At 44.8% G+C, this 20956-nt stretch overlaps 2 protein-coding genes across 4 annotated transcripts in view; one reads left to right on the top strand and one right to left on the bottom strand.

The window, feature by feature from the left end:
• Nucleotides 1-1605: 1605 nt before the first annotated feature.
• On the bottom strand, nt 1606-15186 carry LOC130355504 (uncharacterized). The gene is made up of 8 exons (XM_056555713.1): nt 14965-15186; nt 12412-12479; nt 10511-10677; nt 9256-9359; nt 9021-9182; nt 8349-8554; nt 4065-4141; nt 1606-1717 (listed from the first exon to the last, which is right to left on the bottom strand). The coding sequence occupies exons 1-8, from the start codon at nt 15037-15039 to the stop codon at nt 1647-1649; spliced, it is 930 nt and encodes a 309-aa protein (XP_056411688.1). The 5' UTR covers nt 15040-15186; the 3' UTR covers nt 1606-1646.
• A 45-nt stretch (nt 15187-15231) lies between these two features.
• The window catches only part of ERCC5 (ERCC excision repair 5, endonuclease), a 46594-nt gene continuing 40869 nt past the window's right edge, over nt 15232-20956 (top strand). Inside the window, exons 1-2 of one of the 3 annotated variants that reach the window (XM_056555696.1) lie at nt 15232-15385; nt 19730-19851. In XM_056555696.1, coding sequence (XP_056411671.1) covers nt 19764-19851 — 88 coding nt within the window. In that variant the 5' untranslated portion in view covers nt 15232-15385; nt 19730-19763. The other 2 variants (XM_056555698.1, XM_056555697.1) reach the window with 2 other exon arrangements.

Below are 20956 nucleotides of genomic sequence, written 5' to 3'. Positions count from 1 at the left end.
CCCCTCACCCCATGGCAGCGGTAGCGTTAACCCCTAACCCCGTGGCAGCATTAACGCTGCCGAGGAGTGAGGGGTTAACGCCCCGCTGTCAAGTGAGTAATGTACTTTACATACTCACCAGCTCCTTGCGTGGCGTCTTCCTCTCCCAGCGGCGCTCTTCGACTGAGGCGCAGGCCGGCGACGTCACTGTCATGTGACGTTACATTGTCACATGACAGTGAGGATCCGCGCGGCCCCGGAAGAAGAGACTCCGCTCCGATGGCACCAGGGCAGGTAAGTAAAACCAACTATGCCGTGACGGCGGCTCACGGGCTCAGATCATTCCGGGACACTGCATTGTCCCGGAATGAGGGTGACGGAGCCGCGGCAAAGGTGTAAAAGAGCCGCGGGTTGCCGACCCCTGGTCTAGACTATCAGAAGATATAAGATGCCCATTTGTTGTCTTGCCTTTTTGATGATGTAGTACAAGTCATTGTTTTTCAAACCAGTCATCAAGGAAACACAGTAGCCCAGATTTAAAGGGGTATTCCGGTGGAAAATATATATTTTGTTTTTAAATCAACAGGTGCCAGAAAGTTACAGATTTGTGAATAATTTCTATTAAAAATCTTAATCCTTCCAGTACTTATCAGCTGCTGTATGCTCCACAGGAAGTTTTTCTTTTTAAATTTCTTTTCTGTCTGACCACAGTGCTCTCTACTGACACCTCTGTCCATGTCGGGAACTGTTCAGAGCACGAGCAAATCCCCATAGCAACCCTATCCTGCTCTGGACAGTTCCTGACATGTACAGAGGTGTCAGCAGAGAGCACTGTGGTCAGAAAAGAAATTAAAAAAGAAAAGAACTTCCTGTGGAATATACAGCAGCTGATGACCCTTCCAGTACTTAAGACTTTACAAATCTGTTTAACTTTCTGGTACCAGTTGATTTAAAAAAAAAAAAAAAACTAAACACCAGAGTACCCCTTTAACAATACTGCCTAAGGCCAATTTTCACAAGTCAGTATATTTTCAGAATATTCGCCCATAAAACACAGGCGGACATCACACGTACCGGGCTAGGACTGTTCGGAAATGCGCCATTTCTATAGACAACAGTGCATTTCCGAGTTGATACTGCCAAAAGAATTAGAATGTTAATTATTTCGGCTGAGGTCTAAATTAGGATTGCCGCAGCAGATGTTTGTGCTGTACATTGCAGTCCCCATAGATGCTAATGTATCCCAAGATCATTCTTTCAGCAGTGAAATTTCAGCATAGCAGACTGTCAAGGAAATTCCGCAATGTGCACTGTGCAGAGGAATCCCATTTAAAGAAATGGGATTCTGCTGGACCGGAATCTGAAAGCGGAATTCCACTTAGGAATTCCTTAGTGTGAACCTAGACGAAAACATAATTTGTCATTGCAATTTTCCCTAAAACTGTGCTGATTTTTTCTCAGCAAATCTGTCACATCTGAACATGGCCTTATGGTTCCAATACTGAAGCCTACAATACCAATTACTAATATCAACAAAACACTGTATTGTTGTGGATTGCAAAACTTATAAAATGAAAAACTATACAACTATTATGTGTGTGTCAATTACCACCAAAACACACAAAATGTGTAAAAACTGAGATCTTTATTAGTAAAAGGAGAAATTATCAGAAATGATTCACCCGCAAAATGTCTCGAATACTTGCAATATCTGTTGGAGTGGTCCGGCAGCAGCCTCCTGCCAAGATAAATAGACATGGAATACTAAATGCTAACACATCGCACAAGAGATTTAACTATTTCAGTAAACTGGAGCCTGAACTATGCCAGTATTTCCCAACCAGTGTGCCTCCAGATGTTGCCAAGCTACAACTCCCAGCATGCCCGGACAGCCAACGGCTGTCCAGGCATGCTGGGAATTGTAGTTTTGCAACAGCTGGAAGCACACTGGTTGGGAAACACTGAACTATGCAATGCATGATATTTCCAACCCAGACAACAAGACCATTTGAACTGAAATTTACATCCAAGATAATTACTACTAGGGAGATAAAAGCTGTCTTCCATACACTTCTGCATGTTACTAAATGCACTTGAAGCAAAAAATGACATGTTCTACAATTTAACAGAATAAAAGGGCCCTCCCCTTCATGGTTTAAAACATACACTATATATTAGGGCTGCTGCTATCAATTATTTGTAAAATCGATTAGCCAATTACTGGCTCGATCAATCGGATAAAAAAAAAATGGGATTAGGGGGACTAAGGAAGGGTTAATGGGAGGACAGGAGGAAGTGGACAGCACCTAAAGGGTTAAAGGGGTACTCCGGTGAAAGGGGTACTCCGTTTTCTTTTAAATCAACTGGTGGCAGAAAGTTAAACATATTTGTAAATTACTTCTATTTAAAAAATCTTAATCCTTCCAGTACTTATTAGCTGCTGAATGCTACAGAGGAAATTCCTTTCTTTTTGGAACACTGATGACATCACGAGCACAGTGCTCTCTGCTGCCATCTCTGTCCATTTTAGCAACCGTGCATAGCAGATGTATGCTAAGGGCAGCATGGTGGCTCAGTGGTTAGCACTGCTGCCTTGCAGTGCTGGGGACTTGGGTTCAAATCCCACTAAGGACAACAATAAATAAAGCTTTATTATTATTATAATAACGTCAGCAGAGAGAACTGTGCTCGTGATGTCATCAGAGAGCATTCCAAAAAGAAAATAATTTCCTCTGTAGTATTCAGCAGCTAATAAGTACAGGAAGGATTAAGATTTTTTAATAGAAGTAATTTACAAATATGTTTAACTTTCTGCCACCAGTTGATTTAAAAGAAAAAAGGTTTTCACCGGAGTACCCCTTTAACAGAGGGTAAGAGCGAAGGGTCAGCAACTGAAGGGTTAACAGAAAGGGTAAACAGAAAAATAGAGGGAACAATATCTGAAGGGTTAACCTATGAGCCTCAATGCAGGGGCGAAGGGGCAGTTTAAAGACCCTAGTTATGGCCGTCCTCCCTGCACAAGACGGAGAACTTGATTACAGAAGAGTTGTGCAGTTGCCCATAGCAACCAGATTTCTTCTTTCATTTTAAAGAGGACTGTGAAAAATGAAAGAAGGAATCTGATTGGTTGCTATGGGCAACTGCACAACTGTGACCAGAGGCGCAGAGGACAAGGAGGCTGCGCCAGCTTCCCGGCTGCACTCCAGGCCGTGGTCTTCGAGCTGAGGGTAGGTCGCAGATGTTGCAGGCCAGCAGAATCTTCAAAAAGGACACTGGAGGGTGAGGGGAGATGGAAGAGGAAATTTAGGGGTAGACTGAGGGGCTGAAAGGCAGGGAAAAGTAGTAATGTTAGGCCATGCCCCTAATAACCAATTAATTGATAATAGAAATGGACGACAAAGATTTCCATTATTGAGTCTTATCAATAATAATATTGATTAACCCCTTAACGATGCAGGACATAAATGTACGTCCTGGTGCAGTGGTACTTAATGCAACAGGAAATACATTTCCCATCCTGTACATGACCGCGAGCATCGGACCGATGCTTGGGTCATGCGTCACAGGTCCCGGCTGCTATTAGCAGCCAGGGACCTGCCGGTAATGGTGCACATCAGCGATCGCGCTGATGTGTGCCATTAACCCCTCAGATGCCGTGATCAATACAGATGCCGCAGGGATCTGCTGACATCTCTGTCCATTTTAAGAACTGTCCAGAGTAGGAAAAAAATCCCCATAGCAAACATATGCTAATCTGGACAGTTCCTAAAATGGACAGAGATGTCAGCAGACAGCACTGTGCTCGTGATGTCAGCAGAGAGCTCTGTGTTCCAAAAAGAAAACCATTTCCTCTGTAGTATTCAGCAGCCAATGAGTACTGGAAGGATTAAGATTTCTTAATAGAAGTAATTTACAAATCTGTTTAACTTTCTGGCACCAGTTGATTTAAAATAAATAAAGGCCAAAATGGGTCCTTAAGGGGTTAATTGTTGCAGCCTGACAAATGATTCAATCCATGTAAGAACAGGAGGAGGATACACTATGGTACGAGCCACGGTTCATTTTATCGTGACTTGACTACTCACCAATCCATCTTGCACCAAGTTGAACCCATTCTAATGCATATTCAGAGAGTGCTTTATCTGTATTTGTGCCTTGCCAGCTATACGGGGAAGAGAAATAAAGAAAATATATATTTTAAAAAGTAATATATATATAAAACTCAATGAGGGCAATTTATCATTGTATATAGAGTTTTTGGTGCAAAAATGTGCGCAAGAGGTTTTTTGCGCATTTTTTTTGCGTAAAATCTGATAGAATTTTTCATAGCCATGTCTATGGTTAAGTTTACCATAGAGAACTTTCTACTGTAGAATAGAATTTATTTACTTTTTTTTTTTTAAATGCGCAAAAGCAACTTTCTTGCACATATATACACCACCTCGGAGGACACGTACCAAAGTGTCTATTTTGGGACAGTAAGGACTGCTACTCCCATCATGGACAGACTCTGCCCATGATGGGAGTTATAGTCCAGGGGCTGAGGTGCAGATCGCACTGGGTCATTATCCAGAGACCCGCTGTGATCTGCATTTATTAACTGTAAAAGCCGACAGCACATGCGGCTACACTGTACTGGCCGCCGGCTACTGTATACACCGTCATAATTCATAATCCCCGCCGCCGGAACACGGGAGCTCTGATTGGTGAAAAGTTATTAACCAATCAGAGCTCCCCTCTCCCGGCGGGGATTATGAATGATAAGAATTGTAGCCGGCGGGCAGCGCAATGTAGCCGCATGGGACGCCGGCTTGTATAGTTAATAAATGCAGATCGCAGCAGAGTGATCTACAGTGATTAGAGATGAGCGAACTTACAGTAAATTCGATTCGTCACAAACTTCTCGGCTCGGCGGTTGCTGACTTTTCCTGCATAAATTAGTTCAGCTTTCCGGTGCTACGGTGGGCTGGAAAAGGTGGATACAGTACTAGGAAAGGGTCTCCTAGGACTGTATCCACCTTTTCCAGCCCACGGGAGCACCTGAAAGCTGAACTAATTTATGCAGGAAAAGTCATCAACTGCCGAGCCGAGAAGATCGTGATGAATCGAATTTACTGTAAGTTCGCTCATCTCTAACAGTGATCTTCCCCTCTGCCCTTGGACTACTACTCCTATCATGGGACAGAGTCTGTCCCATGATGGGAGTAGTTTTAGTACCACGGCGCTGCTGAGGAATGGCACTTGCGCATCCCCCGGCTGCGGGACTTTATAGGACTTTATAGCATGTACCGCCGGTTTGTATAGTTAATAAATGCGGAATGCAGCGGATCTCAAGAGAATGATCTGCTGCGATCCGCATTTAAGTTAACAAGCCGGCGGTACATGCGGCTACATCGCGCTGCCCGCCGACTTCTATACACACTGTCATAATTCACAATCCCCGCCGCCGGAACACAGGAGCTCTGATTGGTCAATAGCTATTCACCAATCAGAGCTCCCGTCTCCCGGCGGGGATTATGAGTTATGACAGTGTTTACAGGAGCCGGCAGTGCGATGTAGCCGCATGTATACAGGAGCTGGCGGCAGCGCGATGTAGCCGCATGTACCACCGACTTGTTAACTTAAATGCGGATCGCAGCGGGTCTCTACAGAATGACCCGGTGCGATCTGCACCTCAGCCCCTGGACTACAACTCCCATCATGGGCAGAGGTCTGTCCATGATGGGAGTAGTAGTCCTAAAAGTCCCACAGCCGGGGAATGTGCAAGTACCATCCCTCAGCAGCGCTGCGGTACTACAACTACTCCCATCATGGGACAGACTCTGTCCCATGATAGGAGTAGTAGTCCAAGGGCAGAGGGACAGATCTCTGTTCACATTATGCGTTTTGCATAATGGGAACAGAGCCTTTCTGGCAGTGTGTTCCCAAACAGGGAGACTCCAGCTGTTGCTTAACTACAGCCCCCCCCCCCCCCCCCCCATGATGGGAGTTGTAGTTTAGCAACAATTGGAGGCTCCCTGTTTAGGAACACGCTGCATTATGTGCGCTCTTCCCAGGGGAGAGCAAAAAATTTACTAACCCATTTTTCTTGTTTTTTTTCTTCTCATTTCAGATACATGAATGCATAGGACTGCGACGATGACCAGCGTTTTTTTTATTTCAATGAAATGGTTAACGAGGGCTGTGGGGGAGTTTTTTTTTTTTTTTAAACTTTTTTTTTCAATGTGTTTTTTCAATGTTTTTTATTAATTAATTTTCAGGGTTCGTAGTAGAAGCGGTCTTATAGACGGAATCCATTACTAAGCCGGGGCTTAGCGTTAGCCCCAAAATCAGCTACTGCTAACCTCCAATTATTACCCCGGTACCCACCGCCACAGGGGTGCCGGGAAGAGCCAGAGCCAACAGGCCCGGAGCATCAAAAATGGCGCTCCTGGGTCTAGGTGGTAACAGGCTGGTGATATTTAGGCTGGGGAGGGCCAGTAACAATGGTCCTCGCCCACCCTGGTAACGTCAGGCTGTTGCTGCTTGGTTGGTATCTGGCTGATACTGAAAATACAGGGAACCCTATGCGTGTTTTTTTTTTATAAATAAATAAATAAATAAATAAATAAATAAAGTGTGTGGTTCTCTCATTTTTTCAGTATCAGCCAGACACCAACCAGCCTAAATAATGCCAGCCTGTTACCGCCTAGGCCCAGGAGCGTCATTTTTTACGCTCCGGGCCTGTTGGTACCAGCTCTTCCCTGAACCCCTGTGGCGGTGGGTATCGGCGTAATAATTGGAGGTTAGCGCTAGTTGTTTTGGGGGCTAACGCTAAGCCCCAGCTTAGTAATGGATTCTGTCTACAAGACGTCTTCCACTACTAAGCCTGAAAATTCAATTATAAAAACACAACACATTGAAAAAAAAATATATAAAAATAAAAAAACACTCCCCCACAGTCCTTATTAACCCTTTTATTGACATAAAAAAAGCATAATGCTGTTCATCGACGCAATCCACCAAATTTGACATAGTCCTCCGCATTCAGGTATCTACATTTCGAAAAAAAATAAAAAGCTTAGTAAATTTTTTTTTGTTTCCACACACCAGCAAAAACGAAAAAAAATAAAAAAAACGCAAGAAAATAAAACGCAAAAAAAACCTGACAAAACGCAGGAAAAAGCTGGGACAGTTTTTCTGGCGTTTTTTGCTGATGCACAAAAAACCTCAATGGAATCCTGGCCTCAAAGAACAAAATCCCTACGTCCACTTTTCCTGTGAGGTAGAGAAGGAGTGCACAGTAGAGCGGGGGGGGCGTTTCTATATTTGCACAAGATTTATCAAAGGAGTGTACAGCATTAGTAAATTCTGAGCAAGTGTGTACAATAGACAAGAGTGTAAAGGGGTAGAATTTTGTCTACAATAGACAAATAATGATAAATCTCCCCCAGTGTGTGTGTGTGTGTGTGTGTGTGTGTGTGTGTGTGTTCCAGCATCACGACCAAATGGCTGAGGAAATTAACATGAAATTTGGCACACGTTACTTATATGTCAACAAAAAACATAGGATAGGTAATTTAACCCTTACTTCCCCCCATATGCCAGGGTCAGGGTTTTTGTTTAAAGTCCCATGCAAGTCTATGGGAAAAATATGTTACTGCATAACTTCCAAACGACTGGAGATATTTCGATAATACTTGGTCACATGTTACTTATATGTCCACTTAAAATATAGTATAGTTCATTTAACCCTTAACTACCCCCATTTGTGAGGGTCAGGGTTTTTGTTTGAAGTCCCATGCAAATCAATGGGAAATGTATGTTTCCCACATAACTTCCGTACGGCTGGAGATATTTCAATAATACCTGTTTCAATAAAACATATTACTTATATGTCAAATAAAAATATATGATATTTAAATTAACCCTTACATAAAAGATGGGTTTTTGTTTTAAGTCCCATGCGAGTATATGGGACTTCCAGTACCTCACTCCACAAGCTCCACTCTGCATCTCCTGGTGAATGTGTCAGTCCGGCTTGCAAGCCACACCCCATCTCACAAAGACGGGACGCGATAGGAGGTCGCGATAGGTGGACGGCATATGACAATATATGAGGATGGAATATGAAGTCAAAAGCTTCCTCCTTTGTTGATTTTCCTCCCCAACAAGGATTAGAAAGGAAAAAACAAAAACCGGGCAACGCCGGGTACTCAGCTAGTATACACACACATACATACACACATTACTTAAAATCATATAATAAAATGATTGAGTACACATTTGACTAAATATTTCTCCATTAAAATACTAAAAAAAAAGTATACAGTATGTCAAAAAAAATAAAATAAAAAAAACCACCTTGATTTTATACTTCAGTTACATACCCCATGTTGTGGTCCCATTTTTCTCCACTATTCGGATAAATAATCCAGTCAATCTTTCGACCTTGCTTTTTGTTGGCGGATGTAAGGAGTGGACCAACAAATGCAGGTGAACAGCAATTCACCCCTATAGCCACCAACTGGTTGGATCCTGCTGCCACGTTTATTGCTTCATCAAATGTATCACCGAAGCTTGTCGCTGACCCACTCTAGATTAATAATAACAAAATTTATTCTTTATAAACAGGACTGTGGGGTAGATTCATCAAGACCTGTGCTGAGGAAAAGTTGACCAGTTTAACATAGCAACCAATCAGATTTCGTTAAAAGGATCCTATGACAATGAACTTCCCAAAGTGTCCCCTGCTGTCACCAGCAAACATTTGTGATTTATGGCGAAATCTACAGTATTTATACAACTTCCCTGCAGCACCCCCACAGGGGAAATGAAGCATTACACAGTGTTCATTTCAGTCAAATCCTAATCTATGTAAAGAAGGCAGGGCAGATCCTCCACTCTGGCCTTGAGATGAGGAACCTGAACTTATTCGAGAGTTGTAATAATGGGTTTTTTAAACAGTAAAACCCATTTAAAAATACAACATAAATTTTACAATAATGGACAGATGTCATAATTGCATACAAACCCTATTGTTCTGTTTATGGATTACAAACCTGACATGAATAGGAAAGCCAAGCTTTTTTATTTGGGAACTCTCTTAAAAGCTGCACAAGGGCTTCTGCCTCCTTCTGACTGGGTATTGTCTCGAAAGCAAACAGGTCAATTCCAGCAGCTGCTAAGCACATCATCTGTATCCGATGCCAATCTTTCAACTCCTGCCTCCAAGTGATACAAGAGAAATTATTAAACTAAACCTTAACTGGGAAGCAGGAAATTGGCTTTACTTACCTGAATACTCATGTCCTTCACATAACTTCCAGTGTACTCAGAACCATCATGGAGGAATGCTCCGTATGGTCCTATTGATCCAGCAATTAAAATTTCTCTTTTTTCTACAAAAGAACCAGACCTATTAAAATGTACTAAATCACAAGAATATTTTTTGGGCCTGGTCAAAACTATATTCACCTCTACTTACATAATATTTACGGTAGTTCTTTCCATCACTTACACTAAACATGCCAGTTAAAGGAGAAATGCAGCAGAAATGTTTTAAGTTCCCCTGTGCCCGGGCTGAAAAAACGTAAAGTTTTTTGTTTTTCTTAACTCAACTTCTGACGTTCCCCGTTGCTCCGGTATCTGCGTCCCGTTCCTCCTGCACTGCTCAGCTCTGTGCTTCTTAGGCTCGAAACGTCACACTGCAGTCAGCAGCTATGTCTAACCTTGGCCAGTGATAGGCTGAGCGCACTGTCATGTAAAGAACTCATTTTGAGCCTAAGAAGCACGGAGTTGAGCAGTGCCGACGCAACGGGGGAATGTAAGAAGTTGAGTTAAAGTTAAAGAATTCTGCCGCATTTCTCCTTTAAACTAAAATATCCAGATAAAAATTCATATAAAAGTTCTATAAAACTCTATTCAAAAGGTAAGGTTCAACCATTTTTAAAGGGGTTATCCAGGAATAGAAAAACACAGCTACTTTCTTTCAAAAACCACTCCCTGTCTGTCTCCAGGTTTGGTGTGGTTCTGCAGCTCCGTTCCATTGAAGTGTATGGAGCCAAGTTGTAAAACCCACATACAACCTGGGGACAGACGTGGAGTTGTTTTTGAAAGAAATTAGCTGTGCTTTTCTATTCCTGGATAACCCCTTTAATAAAATGTCGTTTTGGGTCTTCAGGCCCTATACAGACCTGTATGTCTCTATGGTAACAGACTACAAAAAATCCTTGTGTAGTCTGATCCTGCAGTTATTCTCCACTCCATCTGTCCCTTACTTTTTACATTTAGTAGGCTATCAAGATACTGGATGAGCACAAGGTTTGTTTGTAGTCTGTTATCACAGCTGTCTTGGTCTGGAGCTGTAGATACAAATATAGATTTTTTTAATTAAGATCATTTACAAAGCACTTTCTTTATGTCAAGAAATAAGTGCACAAATAAGTCCAGTAGAAAGACAAGGGAAATGCATAGTTCTGGATGCTCCCATACTTCATATAGATTTCTATATATACGTAAACTCAAGTAAACGGGATAAAATTATTTTTACCGGAGGACTGCATTGTGAAGTCTTCAGCAGCTTCTTTTGCTTGACGTACAGCTACAGTAAAAAGGTTTGCAGCTTCTTCAAAGTCCAACCCAAGATGCTGTTTAAATCCTTCAATACTGGCCTGATATGTTGCGGTGCTCAGCACATCAGCACCACTCTTTAGAAAGCTGGAAAAAAATAAGCAATCCTAAGCAGACGAAGAAAGAGGTTTGTCTGGCACCGCTAGTAACGTATGGCAACAAGTAATGTCCATGTGGGCAAGTCTCAAATGTACCTGTGGCTGAACCAGATGGTGGTGCAGTAATCCAATGTATATAGCAGGTAAGTAAAATATAGTGAAACAGGATGGAAAACGCACTCACCATAGAGTTGCTGGGACACTGGCTTTTCTTTATTACAGCGTGCTTGTACAAGACCTACACCAGGTACGAAGAAACACAGGGAGCTGTGGATGGAAACAGGCAGGGGGTGGCGACCAGTTTCGCGCACGTGGGCGCTTCCTCTGGCTCGCACTCAGTGCGAGCCAGAGGAAGTGCCCATGTACGCGAAACTAGTCGCCACCCCCTGCCTGTTTCCATCCACAGCTCCCTGTGTTTCTTCGTACCTGGTGTAGGTCTTGTACAAGCACGCTGTAATAAAGAAAAGCCAGTGTCCCAGCAACTCTATGGTGAGTACAATCCTAAGCAGACACCTTAGGAAATGGACACAAACAAACATACGCAACAAGTGTGTTGTCAGCTACATCGTATGTTTCCTTCCCTCTGACATACAAAGATCAAGGGTATGTTCACACAGCAGAATTTCCAAAAAAGTTATCTAAACACAGAATTCCGCTGAAATTCGAGCCCCATTGACTTCAATGGGATGCCGCCGCAGAATTCCGCAAACTATAAGACTAGTCTTTTATTTTGACGGAATGTGGAATCCCATTCAAATCAATTTGAAGTAAATTACAGCAGAAATTCTGTTCAAATTCATCTGCAGAATTCCGCACGGAAATTCCCCCGTGTGAACATACCATAGAATCGATCCCTGTCAAGAGGTCACTATTCATGGTATACAGTACTGGTTGCAAGGGGTGACGTGGGTCATGGAAAAAAAGTTTCCTTTAAGATGGTAAGAATATTTTAGGCCTTGTCCAAATGGGCAAACAAATATGTACATTTTGACTTGGAAACCAGGATGATTTTCACATGGGAACCCACAAGGGTATAATAATAATAATATAAAAAACAAAACACATATTTCCCATTGCTTTCATTGGGAGTGACATGCCACTTTTTCCCATGCTGTCCAATTGAAATGCTGCTGCCACCTCTGTCTGTGTCAGGAACTGTCTAGAGCAGAAGAGGATTGGTGGTTTGTTCCCGCATTAGTGGCAGCAGGGAGCATTTATTAAAACCTGTGTAGAGGAAGGGGGTGTCGTTGCCCATAGCAACCAGATTGCTTTCATTTATTAAAAAATAATAAAAAAAAAGGCATCTGAAAGAAGCAATCTTATTGGTTGCTATGGGCAACAACACCACCCATTAGGTCTGACTGGAAGGACTACATAACTTCCTCCAGGGGTATACAGCAGCTGGTAAGTGTGTGTTTTCCAAACAGTGTCTCCCCAGCTGTTGCAAAACTACAACTCCCAGCATGCCCGGACAGCCTTTGGCTGTCCGGGCATGCCGGGAGTTGTAGTTTTGCAACAGCTGGAGACACAGTGTTTGGAAAGCACTGTGATATGTACTGGAAGGCTTGAGATTTTTAAATAGAAATTATTTTCTATAGACCTTTAATAGCCGGGGTCTGAAAATTCATTCAGCTGACCGCTATCTCCCCCAACCTCCTCATGTACATGGTTTGGCACATCCACTTTAGTGTAGATACATCTAGTTCGCCTAACATAAACTTACCTAGTATGTACAGTCTTAATAGCTTGAGGATTAGTATGAAGAAGTCTTGCACTCCAAAGTGGATCTCCCTACAATAAAAGAAAGAGATGCAGCACATATTAATTAGAATTATTTGAAATTCTCCTTCATTTTAATAAACCTGGATTGTTAGGTTATGTTCACACTATGTAATTCCCGCAGAATTCCGCGATCAGGATAATGTGCTGAGAACAGAAACATCAGTGTGAACGGGTCTTCTGCGAGAACTGTTCACACTGAGGAATTAAATTGTACTGCGCAAAGGAGGAACACGTTCATTCTTTGCGCGGAAGTCCCCGAGCACTGCATAGCTGTCAATAGTGATGGCGCAGTGCCGCGCGGTCCTACTGCCGAAGTATTTTGGTGGCGGCTGCCAGAATGGAATCTCCGCGAGTTGAAATCCCACAGTGTGAATGTACCATTAAAAGTAGCACTCCGAGGAAATACGTTCTTTCTTTCGCCCATGACAGCACCCATGGAGAGACCGCCTCTTGATTCGCAGGACAGGAAACAGGAACAGAACTCACATATGATAATGGGTCAGGAGCCTAATCCCCAATTCTGTTTCCTGTCCAAAGGGTAGGGGATAAGATGTATGATCGCAGGGGTCCCGCCACTGGGGACCCCGTGAATCTCCCTGCTGCACCTGGTGTCCGTTTACAGCATCGGGTGCAGCGCTGGAGGTTCATGGCGTGACGGTCATGCCCCTCAATGCAAGTCTATGGGAGGGAGCACAAAAAAAAACAAAAAGAAGAATAGCCAGCACAACTACCTTGGGGGTGGGGGGGGGGAACACGTTTTGATAAATAAAAAGTGCGCTAAGAGCCTCCATTTTTTGACCAAGAGTGCTGCTGCAACCTTCTTTTTTTGTATACTCTGTATTTGCCACAGCAGCGTGCACCCGTGTATTAGGTAGTTGTGCTGGCTATTTTTCTTTTTTGCAACTTAGGGGCAATGGCACCCTCTGTAGCCGTGCACCACTCCCCTTTTTCACAGGAGGCATTTTAATTGATAATTGATCCAGCATGTCATCTAGTCAGAGGCTATATGCCCAGCAGAGGTGAGTGTTATGAGTGTAAGGCTCAGAATGTATTTTAGGGTCCCATCCGAAATGAGGCCACCTCCGCGTGGTGGATGGGGGGGGGGATACGTTTTGATCAAAAAGTGCGCTAAGAGCCTCCATTTTTGGACTAAGAGTGCTGCTGCAACCTTTTTTTGTATGGGAGGGAGCCTCCGCCCCGCATCGTCAGTCATCCGGCACGGAGCGAAGTTCGCTCCGTCCACCGGATGTCTGGGGTACTGCAGCCGAGATCGCGGGGGTAACCAGCGGCGGGACCCCCGCGATCAGACATCTTATCCCCTATAACCCCTTTAACAGTAATCTGGATATGTTAAATGATGTGCTGGTAATTCCCTTATTGGCAGCTTTATAGTAACCCATCTTTACTAGACGCCCCCTGACGAAGCACAATGCGAAACGTACGTTGGGGTTGGACTTGGTAGCATGCATGGCGGATAGTCTTTAGGTGTTTGCAGCTTTATGTTTACAGGACGTTTATTTTCAGGTCAGTTATTTATCTCTGATTCCCTCCTCTTTATATACCTTGTCATCTTTCAGAGAATTTACTATACTAATTTCCTGGTCCTGTCTCCGTATTCCATGTAGTGTTATACCTCCTGTACCATCTCCAGTCATCTGTTCTTGTTACTGAATGTGCTATGTTTTAATGTTCTATCTTTAAAGTGTATGTCTTTTGATATAGGTTTAATAAAGGTATTTAATTTTACACAATTGGTTCTTTTTTGTTTGTGGATAGTAACCCATCTTTCTAGCATTCACTCTGCACGACAGCACGTATTCTGTGCGGAAATGCCGCACATTTTCCGAACGTGTGAACAAAGCATAAGGGTATGTTCACACGGCGGAATTTCTGTGCAGATTCTGCTGCACTGTTTACAAGATGGAGTTTTTTGCGGCAGTTGTTGTCCTGTCTATTCTATTTGCGGATTTCACTCCGAAAAGCATTGCCATCTATGAGGCAGCACATTCTGGAGCGGTCCTAGCACCCGCTGGATAATTCCAACGTGCGTATGTCTGCATGTGTTTTCCGCATGTGACTTTCCGCACATTTTACATCAGGTGAACATTGCCTTTGAAGCCATGAAACTTTGGCTGCCAGACCATGCGGTGAGTTTAAGTTTTGCAACAGCTGGAGGAACCCTTGGGAAATACTTGTTTAAAGCCTGGGCGGGACAAGAGCAAGCTACAAAGTCCAGTAGAGCCATGGGGGTCTATGGATAGATCAGCGTTTCCCAATCAGGGTGCCTCCAGCTGTTGCAAAACTATAACTCTCAGTATGCCTGGACAGCTAATGACTGTCCGGGCATGCTGGGAGTTGTAGTTTTGAAACAGCTGGAGGCACCCTGGTTGAAAAACACTGGGATAGATAAACTACAATGCAATACACACAGGATCCCCAGGAATCCATCAATGAATAGATCATTATTATTAGTAGATCCTGGACCTATCTCCACCTGTATGAGAAATCCAGCACCTTCCAGCTCGGTAGATAATCCTCCACTCAGCACTGTCACCTGCCCGGCCATCATAGCGCTCGGTGTACTGGACCATGAACACTGCGCAAAGTCCAAAGAACACACACAAGTCAGCCCGTCCTATAGATGGCGCTGTGCAGAATAAATACACAGGGCAGATGGCACCCAATCTCTGTGTGTCTTGTCTACACCGATGGCGTTCGTTTATTCCAGCTGTTTTAATGTATCGGATGTATGTTGGATTGTGGATATTGTAGTCCGGCACAGCGACCTAATTGATATTTATTCCAAATGCAAAACTACACTTCCCAGAAGTCACAGCCACACCGATAATCACGTGGGATGAATTAAACCAATGAGGCATAGATATACAGGAAGAGCCAATAATGCGGCTGCTGTTGTAAGTTCCTGTGTGTGCGTTGTAAATTAATGTTTGGGGTTCATGGGTGGGGGGTCCCCCCTGTATTGGCGACTGACACGGGAGGTATGTGTCACCTCTGTCTTCTCACTACGTGGTATTGGGGTTCTCTGCCAGGGCTAGGGGGTTCTCTGCCAGGGCTACGGGGTTCTCTGCCAGGGCTAGGGGGTTCTCTGCCAGGGCTAGGGGGTTCTCTGCCAGGGCTAGGGGGTTCTCTGCCAGGGCTAGGGGGTTCTCTGCCAGGGCTAGGGGGTTCTCTGCCAGGGCTAGGGGGCTATCGGCCAGGGCTAGGGGGCTATCGGCCAGGGCTAGGGGGCTATCGGCCAGGGCTAGGGGGCTATCGGCCAGGGCTAGGGGGCTATCGGCCAGGGCTAGGGGGTTCTCTGCCAGGGCTAGGGGGTTCTCTGCCAGGGCTAGGGGGCTATCGGCCAGGGCTAGGGGGTTCTCTGCCAGGGCTAGGGGGTTCTCTGCCAGGGCTAGGGGGCTATCGGCCAGGGCTAGGGGGTTCTCTGCCAGGGCTAGGGGGTTCTCGGCCAGGGCTAGGGGGTTCTCGGCCAGGGCTAGGGGGCTATCGGCCAGGGCTAGGGGTTCTGTGGAATGTCATTATAGATCAGCATTCCATTATGTGTGTGATGAATGTGACTCTCCATTCATTGCATATTATATACACAGGGAGGAACACTATAACATTTACAGCTATTATATACTGTGGTCACTGTTACTAGATGTGTGTAATACAACTAATGTCTCTTTATTGTGGTTCACATTGGCCTAGTCCAGCGTTCCCCCAAACAGTGAGCCTCCAGCTGTTGCAAAACTACAACTCACTGTCCAGTCATGCTGGTAGTAATAGTTCTGCAACAGGCAAACTGGTTGGGAAACCCTGTCCTAGCCTGACCTCTACGTGTGGCAGCGGCCAGCGATGGACATGATGGATCTTCTCAGGGGTGTGGAAATTTAAAAAAAAAAACTACGTGTCCAAGGGACTAAAGCGGAACACAATCTACTTGTCCCTCAATAAAATCTACTTGTCCTGGTTGATGAAATAATTTCAACCAAAATAGTCTGATCCCCCCCCCCACTAGACCACCAGGGATGGATATAAGATCCCTTCAGACACTGCTGACAGCGGTGATCTAATGGTTTAATAGGTGATCGCAGTATGTCAGGATATTAGTGGCGGGAGGGAGAGCTGTAGCTCCTCTTACACCCGAGCCCAGATAAGTCTAGATGTAACTTTTTGATCACCTTATAAAAAATTTCTCAAAAGAAGTGACCAAAAATGAGCAATTCTGGACTATTATTTACATTTACACTGTTCACCGTACGGTTTAATTAACATTATATTTTAATAGCCTGGACATTTCCACATGCAGCGATACCACTTATGTTTATTTTGTACATTATTTTTATTTAAAGAAAATTGGAAACTTTTATTAGGAAAGGGGCTTATTCACATGTATACGCACTTTTTAAAATATTTTAATCACTATTTTTCAATCTCAATAGGGACTTATGTGTTACCATACAGCCTATGGTTGTGTGGGTGTTGCAGCATGTTGCACTGTATAGTAGGACAGTTAAGGTTATTGTGTAACATGCTGGGAGTTGTAGTTTTGGTTTGTGTCAGCTGCAGAGCCATAGTCTGTGTCAAGGAATACTGGGAATAGCAGTTAGTAACTACAACACCCAGCATGCCCTGATGCAGCCTATAGCTCTGCAGCTGACCCGAATGCCCTAATGCCCGACGTGACAGTCCGCTCCTATACAAAACATTCATGCATACACATATCATACATGCACCAGCCACTGCCCCCATATCATACATACACCCCCCCCGCCACTGCCCCCCCCCACATCATACATTACATACACACATACACTCACACCATACATATGCACACATCATACATACACCTGCCGCTGCCCCCCCCATCATACATTACATACACACATCACACATACACTCACACCATACATATACAACCACCCTTCCTGCCGCCTGCATTCTTGGTCTCCTCACCTGAGCCGCCATCAGAGCTGTAGTCCCGGCCGGTGTGAGGTGAGATTTCCATCCCCCCGCTCACCCCCCCTGCTCTGTGTTTTCCCCGTGCAAACTAGCAACCGCCCCGTGGTGGATTAGGTCCTGTGGAGACAGATCAGGGGGATGGAGCTGTGCACGGAGCTGTCTACGTCCTTTCTCTCACCCTGCTGTGTCTTCTGAGCTCCGTCCATCCTCCGGGAGGGGAGATAAGGGGGCTCTGCAGTCAGCTGGAGGCCGCCGCCCCCTCCATACACTCAGAGGCCGGTGTGAGGTGTAGACTTCCATCGGCTCCTGCGCCTCACACCGACATTAAAGAAAAATAAGGGGGAAGTCTGTCTGTCCCTGCTAGCCCGATACAGGGCTAAATCTATAAACAATTCACCTGCCCGGCGCCCAAAACTACTTGCCCCGGGCGTCGGGCGATAGGATTTCCACATCCCTGACTCCAGTCCGTATGTCACTAGTGATTACTGATGATTCCCTGGGGAATAAAGTAAGGCCCCATTCACATGGCGGAATTTCTGTCTGAAAAATTCAGGATAAACATTCTGCAGGCAACTTGTGCCAGAAGACCAAGCCGGTGCTACGACCACTCGGAGGTGCGCTATCTCCATAGACAGCAATGCATTATTGAGTGGATTCCGCAGAAAGAATTTGCAGTACATGTCCATTCTTTCTGTGGAGTCTGAAATTTGCTGTTTGCGCTACAGTAATTCTGCCTTGTGCGCGGGCAGCAGAATTCTAAACTGAATTTTTCCACCATATTCCATTTGGAAATTCCACCGTGTGAATGGGACCCAACAATGCTGTCTGGTCAAATATATTTCACATCTTTATTCAACCACAATTTTTTTTTTCCAGGCCCGACCTTGGTGAGGATCTTTACAGTCTGTTTTTATCTTGTTTTTCTTGTTCTTTTATCATGACATTATGGGGTTAAAGCGTTTGCCCAGGCATACTCAACCGCCCCATCTAACATCGGGCATAGTGAAATACATTTGTACACTGGGTGGTTGCATTACCAAGGTGCCTAGTGAGTGCATCCTATTCTAACTAATGGGATATTTACATGATACCTGACCACCCAGTGTCTGGCACTCCAGTGCCGATGTCATATTGGGCAGGAGAATTCCAGCACAAGCCCTTTAGTCTCAGGCACAGCCGTGCATTTACAGCTTTTGAGTTCTGCTGTAAATGGGAAGTAATACTGTCAGTAATAAAAAAAAATAATAATAATTTTGGACCTGTCGTCCCAATATGTCAAAAGTTTTGATTGCACCAGGTCTCAGTCCTGAGATTGCGACTTATAGCCATACTTCACTCCCCAGCTGTCACTCAAATCTAACTCATTCACCCCCTGGACCACTGTTTCCCAACCATGGCGCCTTTGGTTCTCCAGACATGCTTGTAGTTGTAGTTTTTATACAGTGTGAGGCACCCTGGTTGGGAAACGCCACCGTAGACTACAATGGAGTAAATGAGTCTGATCGGCAGGCCAGCCGGGGAGTGAAGTGTGCTGCCATGTACTTTAGCTGGCTGTTACTCATGATCGCAGCTGGTCTCAGCACTGAGACCTGCTGCGATCTAAACTTTTGATATATCTGGACAACATGTCAAAAATGTATATTAATGACACAACCACTTTAATACAATAGAAATTAAATTGGTATTCCAGAGAAAATTTATTTCAAGTCAAGCATTCCAGTACTCATCAGCTGATAGAAGTCATGTAGCGTTTCCCGTCAGACATGTTCCTTCCTTTGTCGGTTTGTTATGGGGATTTGTTTATGCTCTGGACAGTTCCTGAGACAGACTGATGGGGGCTGAGAGCAATGTGGTCTGATTGAAAAGACTACGTGACTTCCTCTGTAGTATACAGCAGCTGATAAAAATTGGAAGCTTTTTACCTAGAAGTAATTTACAAATCCAAATAGGTTTCTGTCACAAGTTGACTTGATGACAATAGTGTTTTCTCCGGAGTACCCCTTTAAGTGTCCAGATTATTAGTGGTACATGGTGTCTGGACACCAGACATATACCACCCAACCTCGATAAACAGTGCCATATAGTGCACATATGATTAGATCTGTACCTTACCCAGTACTGTGCCTTACTGGTGTCATACTGTGCGTTGTAGTGGTATCAAACCTTACTATCCGCATGCATAAGCCTCTTATGGTCTCATCTGGGTCTGCATCACATACAGAGGGGCAGAAACATGTCTATGAGATAACACAGAGAAGTGGAAACCTTTTTTTTTTTTTTTATTGCTTTCTTTGCAGGTAAATCTGTAAGCATCCCACATATATTGTCAGGATGGGAGTTCAAGGACTTTGGAAGCTTCTTGAATGTTCTGGAAGACCTGTAAATCCAGAGACTTTGGAAGGAAAAATCCTTGCTGTTGGTATCCTTGTAATATAGGGACAGGAGGAGATTTTCATTACTGTCAGAAATACAGTATGAAGTAGAAACAAGTTTTGTATATAAACCATATTAGGAAGTTATAGTTTTTATTCCTAGCAAATGTTTCAATAGTACCGTATATACCCGAGTATAAGCCGAGTTTTTCGTGCTGAAAACGCCCCCCTCGGCGTTATACTCGAGTGAACTCTCCGCTTGTCAATCCCTTCTCAGTGGTCTTCAACCTGCGGACCTCCAGATGTTGCAAAACTACAACTCCCAGCATGCCTGGACAGCCATCGGCTGTCCGGGCATGCTGGGAGTTGTAGTTTTGAAACATCTGGAGGTTGGCAGGTTGTAGACCACTGCAGCCTTCGTCATCATCCCCCCTTTAGTTTTCTATTCACCTCCTCTCGGCGGGAAGTTAGGGTGAGCTGGTCTGGGCCATCTATGCTGCAGGGACAGTCCGGTGGGGAGGGTTAGTCGTTCCGGGCTGTCCATCTTCACCGGGAGGCCCTCTTTTTCTGCTCCCTGCCGGCCCCGGACTAGTGACGTTGCCTTGACGACGACGCACAGGGATGTTCATGCGCAGCAGACGTCCCTGCGCCTGAACGTCCCTGTGTGTCGTCGCCAAGGCAACGTCACTAGTCCGGGGCCGGCCCGTAGCGGAGAAGAGGGCCTCCCGGTGAAAATGTACAGCCCGGAACGACTAACCCTCCCCACCGGACGGTCCCTGCAGCATAGATGGCCCGGACCAGCTCACCCTTCCTTCCCGGGGAGGGGAGTAGAAAACTAAAGGGGGGGGGGGGGGGTCTGGATGATGACGAAGGCCGCAGTGGTCTTCAACCTGCGGACCTCCAGATGTTTTAAAACTACAACTCCCAGCATGCCCAGACAGCTGATGGCTGTCCGGGCATGCTGGGAGTTGTAGTTTTGCAACATCTGCAGGTTCAAGACCACTGATGAAGGGATTGACAAGCGGTGAGGATGAAGGAGGGGGGGGATGATGACGGGGGTCTGGATGATGACAGGGTGGATGATGACATGGGGGGGGGGGGGATAATGTATTTCCCACCCTAGGCTTATAGTCGAGTCAATAACTTTCCTGG

The sequence above is a fragment of the Hyla sarda genome, chromosome 2, assembly GCF_029499605.1.
Source record: "Hyla sarda isolate aHylSar1 chromosome 2, aHylSar1.hap1, whole genome shotgun sequence".
Taxonomy (NCBI): Eukaryota; Metazoa; Chordata; class Amphibia; order Anura; family Hylidae; genus Hyla; species Hyla sarda.
Note: the sequence above shows the minus strand (reverse complement) of the source record. Positions and strands in the feature narration are given on the sequence as shown.